Here is an 11214-nt window from a genome sequence, read left to right on the forward strand (position 1 = left end):
TTTTCTCTCTATATATAGAGGAATAAGGGAAATGCCTTTCTTTGATCTGATTTTTCCTGCACCTTCCCAGAGAATGAGCCATAAAATGATAGCCAATCTTAGGTGCTTCACTAGGAATTTAAGTTGAGGGGGACTGAGCCTCTAAGCGTTAGAAAAGCTGACTCCAAAACTCAAACCCCAGTTTCAAGCCCTTCAAGTATTGGCATAGAACTCCTGCAATTCATGACCTGTATGGCCTTCTGCCTGGGCAGATTCTCAGTCAGTCTCTATGGTCTTGTGGCTCTGCACTTCTGGAATCAGAAAGAGAGGCATTAAATCATAGTCCCATAGTCTCTTCAGATATTTGCATTAAGCTTATATCACTGTAAAATTTAAAAAAAAGGATAAATAATGATTATATATGTACTTCCAGTACAAGATGAGAAAAAGGAAAAATCAATTGCTCTCATTAAAAAAAGAATGTTTTAAAAATCAAATATATATATAGCTCAGAACTAGTGAAAGGGTTTTTTTTACTCAAAAATGAGATTTCCTATGAGTGTAATAGCAGATTCACAATGCACATTCAAATAGAGTACCATAATTTCTAATAACACATTTTAAAACAATAAACAATGATGTTAAAAAAATCATATACTTGTTACAACTTGTAAACCTTGGCTAAGAGTTTCTCAACAAATTCTGTTACTGCTTCCATATAAAAACCTGATATTAAAAAAAAAAAAAAAAAACGACTTCTGGCCTAAATTATCCTCAAGAATTCTAGACCCTTCTGATAAAAGAGGCTAAAACATAGACTAATATCAAAAAAATATATGACAACAATTCTTCACAATAAAATATATAAAGCTTATCCTTTAAGACAACAATTCTTTAAAATAAATACATAAAAACCTTATCATTGATACAGAAGGGTACTAGGCATCTAAAGTAAATTTTTTTTTAAAGACCTCTCATAAAATTACAATTTAAATCTCAAGGCAGGCATCAAACTCTCCAAGGTGGAACACAATTACCAAGATAGAATAAAAACTTAAAAGACATGTGCTCCTATAAATCCGGTATACATAAGGCAATTTACAACTTTAAAAAATGTGTAAGATGTTCACATGGTATGAGAACACAGCAATGTTTTGATTACAGTAAAAATGAAACCTGAAATAAATTAGGAAATATAATGTGAGTACCAGATTAAGAAGCTGGTCAAAACCTCTTACCAGTTCTAATAGATTTTTTCTCATTATTTGGGAGTTACAATAAAATTATAAACAGAATTAGTCTAGCAGCCACAAACTTCATTAGCTTAAAATGATTCAGTGCAACAGGAAAATCAACAAAATTAATTCATGAAACTAATCCGCAGGAGTGGGGTCGGTGGCGAGGGGCGCGTGCTCCGCTTCTGGATCGCCTAGGTCCGGTCGCCGCCCAGCAGGGAGGCTGGAGGAAATGGGTAGCCGCATCCCGCCCGCCCCCAGTGCCGATGTGAATTATTGAAAAGAAAATGGCACAACGAAGCACTGTACTTCCTTCTCTTGTCACCGAGGAAAGGCGAGTTAGAACCATGCCACGACATAGCCAGTCTTTGAGTGTGGCTCCATATTCATCTGCAAGCCTAGTAGACCAGTTGGAAGATAGAATTCTGTGCCATGAGAAAACAACTGCAGCACTTGTGGAACATGCTTTTCGTATAAAAGATGACATTGTTAACAGTTTGCAGAAAATGCAAAATAAAGGTGGAGGAGATCGATTGCCTAGACTGTTCTTAGAAGAGCACATCAGAAATATCACGGCAATAGTGAAACAACTTAATCGGGATATTGAGGTCCTACAAGAACAGATACGTGCCAGGGATAACATTAGCTATGGAACAAATTCTGCCTTAAAGAGTCTGGAGATGCGACAACTCTCTGGTTTGGGAGATCTTCGGGGAAGAGTAGCAAGATGTGATGCTAGCATAGCTAGATTGTCTGCAGAGCATAAAACAACATATGAAGGTCTTCAACACTTGAACAAAGAACAGCAGGCTGCCAAACTTATTTTGGAAACTAAAATCAAAGATGCAGAAGGACAGATTTCTCAGCTTTTAAGCAGAGTTGACCTGTCAATATCAGAGCAAAGAACAAAGCTGAAAATGACCCACAGAGATAGCAACCATCAGCTTCACCTTTTGGACATTAAATTTAAAGGTACAGTGGAAGAACTTAGTAGCCAGATTTTGTCTGCACGGAATTGGTTGCAGCAGGAACAAGAACGGATAGAAAAAGAACTTTTACAGAAGATTGATCAGCTTGCATTGGTTGTTAAGGAAAATAGTGAAATTAGTGAAAGGACCATGGAGAAGAAGTTCAGTCAAATGTCAGCAAAGCTTGATAAAATAGAAGAGATACAAAAGAAAAATATGGATTCACAGAGGCTAAAATCTGATGATGAAAAGATGAATGTCCGAATCAGCAAAATTGAATTGCAGATGAATGAAGAGATGAAAGAAATGAAAGCAGAAGTCAATGCTGGGTTTGCAGCCATCTATGAAAGCATAGGATCACTCAGACAAGTTCTTGAAGCCAAAATGAAAATTGATAAAGACCAGCTACTGAAACAAATTCATCAGCTAAAGAAACAAGAGCCTCCCATGTAAAGAGATTTGGAACAGTAACAGTGTAAAGAAAGAGTTATCAGCGGGGCTAGGAGCCTGAATGCTTATACAGTACGGTTTGCTCTCTGCACGATGTGCATGTATCAAACAGTGTGTCATGGGGCTTAATTTTTAACTTGAGTTGTGATGACAATCTTTAGGTAAGGAGAGTAAGTACATTTTTTACAATTTAATTTCATTTATAAATCTAAATTCTATGGAATTTGTTCCGTTTTTGAAAGACTTTTATTTATTTTAAGACTAAACATTTTAAAGTATTTTTCTTCTGTGAATTAAAATTTTAAATTATCATAGTTATGCTTTAGCTAAGACTGTTCATCATTTAAAAAATGTCAGTATGGAAGTTTATGTTAGTAAACTGAAATGAATTTGTTAGAGCAGTTGATATGCAAAAGATATCTCTAGGCAGAAGAGATAATTCAGTGTTTGAGTCCCTATTTGGATTTTGTTGTTGTTTGTTCATTTCCTGCTTTGCTTCCTCTAATTCTTCTTTCCCCTTCACTTGGAGTTTCCAAGATAATTTGAGTTTTCAATTAAAAGAAATTACAATTCATTCTCTGAATCTAATACTATTTGAATAACATTCAGATAGTAAAAGGGATTGAAAATATTTCTTTCAACTGCCACATAGATTGTTATCTACTTGAAAATAAAGTAGGCAATCAAAGATAATTTTCTGGAAAATGTAGAGCCAAAAATTGCTTAAATTATCTGGATATTTCAGATGTCTTTAAAATAAAATGAGTTATCTCAATACTTTTCAACTCTCTACAGCTTGCTTGATGAGAACCATATTCTGTATAATAGAATTATGGCTCACAGTAAGCTGTTTATGTAGAACTGCACATTAACCACAATACGATGTGGAGATTTTTCAGAATTTTTACAAACCTTTTCCTAAATGTTTCCAAAATGAAGATCAAACAACTAGAAAAATGCTTTGTATATTATAATAATTATTGTAAGTGAATTATTGTGCCTTGTTTTTATGTCATGCACTGTACACTGAAGGTTTTGCTGATGAAATAGAAGGCATGATATTTCAAAAATGTGATGTAAAAATGAGATAATGTGTATTTTAAAATTATATAATGTACTAGAAATTTTATCATTGTTAAAATATACTTCTGTATATTCTTTAATGAAATAAATAATTCATACTTTTGTATGGAAAAAAAAAAACTAATCCGCAAAATGCAGTAAGATACAGTCTTTTTAAAACTCTGAGTTCTGAGGTTTTAAACTCCTCCTCTGGTCCATTTTAAAATTCAAATTCAGGGTCTTTATAATCAGTCTCTGCTCTTAGTTCAAAGTTCTGAGCAGGTATGGGATGAATTTCTTTTCCCCTGAGTTTGAGTTTAATAATTGCAAAAAGTTTGAATAGGCCATGCGCCTGATGAAGAGTAATCCCTAGTTCAAGGTTCATACACTAGCGTCCACATGGGGTCGTGGGCTCGGGGCTAGAGAAAAGCTTAGGTCAGTTTTGTAGAAAAATACCCACGGGGAGAGCTTGTGGCGGGGTGGGGGGTGCCTAAATTAGGCCTTTAGAGAAATCACATGGAGGCTAGAATGCAGGCCATTACCAAGAGAGAGAGTGTGTGTGTGTGTTTGGTGGGCAATAATACTTCTCAAATCTCAAGCGGCAGCAGCTGCAGCAGTTTCCAAGTCAGGGCAGGGCTGTAGTGGAAGCGGTCAGCACCATTGGGGTTCATCGCTGTTGGGGCTGGGGATTCTGGACTCAGGACAGGACAAGCAGCACCAGCAAGGCATGAATGTGAGGCAGCGGTCTGTACTGGCGGGCTCCAGATTCAGGATTAGGCAGAGAACAGGAGTGGAGGAAGGGAGGCCAGGTCAGGACCCAGGTCAATCAGCGTCAGAGGCAGCAGGAAACCCAGCAGTCCATTAGTGTCCGTAAGGGCCACCAGGCCCGGGGCATTGAGCAAAATAATTCACAGCCCAGCGGCAATTAAAACCATTGTCCCTCTTCCCTAAAAGGCAGCCTAGAGGCTGGGGGAAATAGGGAGAGGACTGGGCGAGGAAAAAGATCGTTTCTGAGACTCTGGGTCCCAGAGCCGCATGGCTTCTTCTTAGGCTATCTAAAAAATTTAGGGTCCAAATTTCAACCTTCTGGTTCGCCAAACTGTTATTATTAAAAATGATGAAGGCAGATATTAAAAGGGAGAATAGTATTTTAATAAAAGCCATGCTGATAGAGATAAAAATCATTAGACCACGCGCCTGTAAGAAACCTATTCCAACATCGCCTCAGCCATTTTACCTTTCGTATCTTTGCGCACCCAGGTAGCTAAAGAGGAAGTTCAAAGTCACTTCCCCCCACCCCCATTTAAAGCCTTCCCTCACCTTGAATTTCGTAATCCAAAACAGGAAACCCATTGGACCACAGGAAATGTAATTTCAAATATCCCAAGTGATTTTAAATAACACACTACTGAGCTGATTCCCTCTTGGGAAGGAAGGGAGGGCTTTGGGGCAGCAAGAGGTAAATTGTGGAAACATTCTCCATCTTGTGACTCAGAGCTGGAGCTGGCTCGGTTCGCTTCTGTTTAGTTCTGTGACTCGTCCAAGTTCTGTCTGGAGAGGAAAGTTTATTCAATGGGGAAAATTGGGAGAAAGCCGCTTTACATTATGTGAACCTCTTCCTGCCTGGCTGGGAAGTTGGACCACTTGTTCCTGCTGTTTAGAGATCCTCAGCTACGGCCCAAGCTTAGGTTGACCAGAGAAACAGCCAGATCCTGAGACTGATGGAAGGAGTTTTCTCTTAATTGTACATCTCAGGCATTCAGTGGGTCTTATCTGCAAACTGGGTCCCTATTGATCAGTCAGTTATTACTTCTTTGTTCTTTTGCTTGCTTACAGATATTGGGAAGGAGGGGGACCCCTTTTCAGGGAACTTCCTCTGTCCCTCTTCCCCATCTGGACTTGGCAAGTCCCTGATCTTTTCTCCAGTTAGAAAGCAGATGATCCAACATTGGATTGTTTCCTTTGCATTCATTGGTCTTATTTCATTCATCTCTTTTAAGGTAGATAAGTCTCTTTTCCCACTGATTTCAATGTCCAGCCGTAAGCCCAAGAAAGGGCCTGGTCCTTATTGGTCAGGCAGTTGGTCTACATTGCTTTAATAAATTGATGTGCTCAGAAGAGCAGAGCTTTGATTCCTCAGGCATTTCATCTTTCATTTGTTAGTTAACCTTTTTCTTTTCTTCTACTTTTGCCTGGAAATCTGGTCCCTGGGTCAAAGCTATCCCAGTGCTCCAAGTGCCACACTGGATACCCCCACTACAAGTTGCAGCCTCCCCCCCTCAGGACAAATAGACTGCAGACATCAAGTCTCTCTGGCCTCGGTGTGTCCTCATCTCCCATTACCCATGAGAATATTCATCAGTAGAACCCCCTTCCACATCAAGGTAGGGCCTCCATCCTCTCTCCATCTTCTCAGGCTTTGCCTTCTCCTCCATACCACTTCCCCTGTATGCTTTTCTCTTTCTGAGATGATAGAGACAACCTACTCAGTCCTCCTTCTCTCAGTCCTGTCTGCAGCCTTTGATGCTGTTGGCCCACTCTCTCCTCCTCAATATTCTCTTCTCTCTAGGGTTTTAGGACACGGCTCTCTCTCTCCTGGTTTAGCTCCTACCTCTCTGACCTGTGATTTTCTGTCTTCTCTGCTGGCTTCTCCTCTAAATTTCTTAACAGTAGGGTTAGGGTGAGGGAGTTCCTCCAGCCCTGTCTTTGGCCCTCTACTCTTCTCCTTCTGGTCTTCTTTACTTGGTGATATCATCACCTACCAGGGATGCAAGCACCATCTCTCTGCTGATGAGTCTCAGATCTATATTTTCTGCCCCAATCTCTGTGCTGACCTCCAGTCTTTCATTTCAAATGAAAGTGACAAGTAGACATCTTGAACTCAGTGTGTCCAAAATACACTGTTCTCTCTCACTTAGATAGGACCCCCACTTTCTCTATAGCTGTATCCTCCTCATCCTTCAGACTCAAAACCAAAGAACCCCATCTTGACTCCTCACTGTCCCTTACCCACATATCCAATATGGCACCATGACCTGTCAGTTTCACCTTTCCAGCATCTCTCCAATAGGCCCCCTTCTGTCCTGTGTCACTGCCAACCTCCTGGTGGAGGCCCACATCACCTCCCTCTACCACCATCACTTAATAAGACTATTAAGACAACTTGCTGCTGGGTCTTTCTCCCATGAGGCTCTTCCCACTCCAAGGCCACCTCCATTCTCCCACCAGAGTGATTTTCCTACAGCACAGTTCTGATTGTGTCACTCCCCTATTCTGTAAACCCCAGTGGCTCCCTATTCCCTCAAGGGTCAAATACAAAACATTCTGTTTGGTGTTCAGAGCACTTTTTCCCATTTTCTTATTCATTACTCCCCAGTCTGTATTCTTGGATCTAGGGAGCCTGTCCTCCTGGATTCCTTCAGCTGCAGATTATTTTAAAAATCCTTTACTTTTTGTCTTAAAATTGATGGTAAGCATCTCTTGTGAGGCAGAAGATGGCTAAGAGGTAGGCAATTGGGGGTAAGTGGCTTACTTACCCAGGGTCACATAGGTAGGGAATATCAGAGGTCACATTTGAACCCAGGTCTTCCTGACTACAGATCTGGCACTCTATCCACTGTGTGATTTGGCTGTGTCTAGTTCCAGGCATTTTCAATGGCTTTACCTCATATCTGGAATATTTTCCCTCCACATTTCAGATCACTGACCGCTTTGAACTTCCTGTAAGTCCCAACTAAAAATATTTTAAAGGAAACCTTCCCTCATCCCTGTTAATGCTCCAAACCCTAAGCAGAAGGCTGGATCTCTTTGCTAGGTTTGGGGGAGCCCAGAACAAAGAACAGACTAAATGATGTCTATCATAGGATGGAGGGTCACCATTGGTGATAGAGCTGGAATAATCAGGGACACTGTGACTGCCTGCAGTAATAAGTAATAAGGGGCCAGCAAATGCCTTGGAATGAGGCTAGAACAGCGATGAAGTGCCCCAGAGCTGGATTCTGCACTTAACCTATAACAGGCTGGCTGAATGTGGAGCTGAATCATGAAGCAGAGAACCAGGACTCGGGCAGGTACCAGACAAAAGCAGTTACTGGTAAAGAGGATCCATAAGTAAATGATCCTCATGAGATCAGTTCAGCCTTCTCTGAAGATGGGTCACCTGGGCTGCGTCCTGAGTCCCTGAAATCTCTGGGACACGTTCTGCTTTCTCATGTCTTCCAGTGTGTTATAAGTAAAAATGGATCTGGGGGCTCATTACCAGATTGATGAGCATTTATTAGTAAAGACAGAGAGAGAGAGATGTCTCAGCCTTTCTAGATCTCCTCAGTTCAGCTTGCTCAGGCTGGGCTTGTCAGAGATCAAGAGATCAGGAAAGCTCAGAGACAAACCCCAAGCCCAGAGAGCCAGTGAATTCCGAGGGAGGCACCAAAGCCCCCTCTCCTTCCCTCGCCTGCCTTTTACCTTCCCAGCTCCCCGCTCTGTGGCTCGGGCTCTGGCACGTTGGTAACTTTCACACTGATGCTGGCTGCCCTGGGACACAGTATCAGGGCCATAGACTGGTGACTGACACCTACATCCCACAGTGGGTGTCCTGGGGATCCAGGCTGCACTGGGGGTCCCCTAGAGATTTCTTTTCACACACTAGAAACTCCTCAGCTTCCCTCTGGAGCATCCTAGAGCTGCTTCTCTCAAGCCTCCATTGGGCTCTTACAGACTCAACTACTAGTGCTGGCTCTGACATTGACCAAGGGCGGGACCTTTGGGCCCCTCCCTTCTCTGTGGGTCAGTTTCCTCCTGTAACTGACCAGAGGTGGGCTCTTCATTGTGATGTAACTTTCAGCCCTCTGTGCTCTGCTTTGGGCTGCTCTAGGAGGTGGTGACTTTCAAGGATGTGGCTGTGGACTTCACGCAGGAGGAGTGGCGCCTCTTGTCCCCTCCCCAGAAGGAGCTGTACAAGGAAGTGATGCTGGAGAATGCTGGGAACCTGCTCTCTGTGGGTAAGGAGGCTCTTCCTGCTCCCTGAGTCAGCTATCCAAGAGAATATGGCCCTCAGCAGCAGGCGAGGTTGGGAGCAGTTTTCACTCATGAGGAAGGGACGAGGTCTGGTATGGTGAGTCCCAGCACCAGGGCCCTCCTGCTGCCTGGTTCTCCTGTAAAAGGACTTTGCATTATGTAATGGGACCTTAGGGGCTCCCTTTGGTGCTCCTGAAGTCCGAGTTCAAATGCATATTGGAGAATCTCAGATGAGGAAGTAGTGTCAGAGCTGATTCCGTTTTGCCTCTCCCTGGGCTGGAATTGAGTCTCCCAAACCCATCTGGGAAAACTGTTCAGGAGGGTTTCTCCTACCCTTTTCCCCTCTAGGGTCTCTTTTTCTCTTTAACCAGCATAAACTCCTAACTCCTAGGTTTACCCAGGAGAGATATTTTGTCCTTAGTCTTTCTTCCTATTGCCCTAAGCCTCCAGCAGAGCTAGTGAGGAAGGGAGGAAAGGGAGGAAGCATTTATAACAACCTGCTCTTGGCCTGGGGCTCTTTTCTTTGTAATATTATGGCACTTCTTCCTCACCTTCATCTTCCTAATACAGTGACACAATTATCCCCATTTTACATATGAGAAAATAGATTTGATTATGTGGCTTGTTCTGAGGCACCCACATGGGAGCTGTTTGTGGTGAAATGTAAACTGAGGCCTTCCTGCCTCTAATCCCAGGCCCCTGCCCCCTCCCCTTCTATCTGCCTCTCATTTCCAGATAATGGAGAACTATGGACTGAGTCCAGCCTTCTCTGAAGAAAATGCCTTAGATGTTATGTTCTGGCTCCTGATTGGTTCCCCGACCTTCTCCTCTCCCCACCCTAAATACTGTGGAAACTCTCCTCCAGGAGGCTCTGTAATCCTCCTGCAGTCCTCCTCGGTAATTATCAGGATAAATAGACTGGCTGAGAGACAGCATTGGGTCCAATAAGGATTGTTGAGTTCCCCAGAGGGGTGTCAGAGAGGGATGAACAGGCAGGGTGATGGGACAAAAGCCAAACCCTTGAGGTCCCTGTGTCTGGGGCTTCAGACTGAACCTGAACCATGACCCTCGGACCCAATTTAGGAGTTTCTGCCAGAATGGACCAGAATAGAATGAGGGGAGGAGGGCTGTTGCTCACTCGAGTTCCCCCAGAAGGGTAACAGGCCCATCCTACCCTGGGATCCTGCATTACAGACACTGAGGGGTTAGAGCAGACTCCTGTGGGAACTCCATGGATAGAGTGTCTGAGTGGAGTTCCTAGACTCCCCAACCTTTCTCTAAAGAGAACTCAGTGACGATATTCCCTCCATCCTCCTCCCTGACTGATTCTCCCTTGCCCAGGGCTTCAAGCTCCCCCAGAAGACGTAATTTTATTTGGAGCAGAGGGAAGCCCCATGGATGCTGGAGCAAGAAGGCCTGAGGAGCTGCTGCCTAGGTGAGGGAAGGAAAAAGAGGTATAGGAGAGCTTGGGTGACCAGAGACTCCTGTGTGCTCTGGTGAATCCAGGGCTATATTAGGGGGTAGGAGGACCCGACTTGAAATTCGTTTTTTGAAGTTTTATCAGGGGCTCCCTAGGAAAGTCATTGAACCCCTGAGCCTCAGTTTCCACATCTGTATGATAAGGCTGTTGGACTCCATTTCCTATCAGCTCCCTTCATGGGATCAGTCTGTGACCCTCTAAGAAGTCAGTGTTTGGGACAAAAGGGCCTGGAAGTCTCCTGTAGGTGCCAGAAAGGCTGAGCTTATCCCATCTGAGCTCTTTAGTATCCAGAAACATGTATGAGTGCTTGCTCTGTGCCAGGTCCTAGGCTAAGTTAAAGGGGACATAAAGGGCTGCAGTGGACATCCCCTGCCTTCCTGGAGCTCACCCTCTTCTGGAGCAGATAGCAGTATGCTAACAGTTCTGTAGAAGCCCTCTAGATCCCAGCTTCAGGGCAGCCAATCACAAGAGAGAAGGCTCTGAAGGTAAGGAGCACTGGAGAAGTTTAGTGGGAGGAAGTGGGCCTGCGACTTCAGGAGAACCAGACTGAGGTTTCTGGGGGAAAGTATGGCAGAGAAAACAAGGGAAAGGCACCAACAGGGCTCACTGCAAATGACCATCTCTAGCAGTTTAGCCCTAAACCCGAGGACAGACATTGGACAGTATCTCAGGGGGGATGAAGAGATCAAGTGAGAGTGTTTGGAGCATTGGAGAGAAATGGTTTATTGGTTCTAGAGGAAGCTCATTAGTGTGGGAAAGGCTGAAGATGAAAGAACAATGGGGACCCTTCAGGGAGAAATACATTGGCTTAGATGAGGGATAGGATAGGCTTCTTTGCCCATGGAAAGATATTTTCTTTAGCCAGAATGACTTTTTCCTCTGATTCTGAGACCAGAGAGGAAAAGAAGGCAGCTGAGTTAGGTAAGATGTGGAGGATAAGAGAGCTCCAACTTTTGTTCAGTGGAATGAGGCCAAGTTCTTAGCTCAGGTGAGGCAGGGGATGGGAGGAAGCCATGAGGGAGATCTG

The 11214-nt window shown here is 43.5% G+C and overlaps 1 protein-coding gene across 1 annotated transcript; it reads left to right on the plus strand.

The window, feature by feature from the left end:
- Positions 1-1501: 1501 nt before the first annotated feature.
- On the plus strand, positions 1502-2742 carry LOC123232501 (protein FAM81A-like). Its single transcript, XM_044658951.1, has one exon. It carries the CDS (start codon positions 1502-1504, stop codon positions 2633-2635), a length of 1134 nt encoding a protein of 377 aa, XP_044514886.1. The 3' UTR covers positions 2636-2742.
- The last annotated feature ends 8472 nt before the right edge of the window (positions 2743-11214 follow it).

Source organism: Gracilinanus agilis, chromosome 1 (genome assembly GCF_016433145.1).
Source record: "Gracilinanus agilis isolate LMUSP501 chromosome 1, AgileGrace, whole genome shotgun sequence".
In the NCBI taxonomy this organism is placed as follows: domain Eukaryota; kingdom Metazoa; phylum Chordata; class Mammalia; order Didelphimorphia; family Didelphidae; genus Gracilinanus; species Gracilinanus agilis.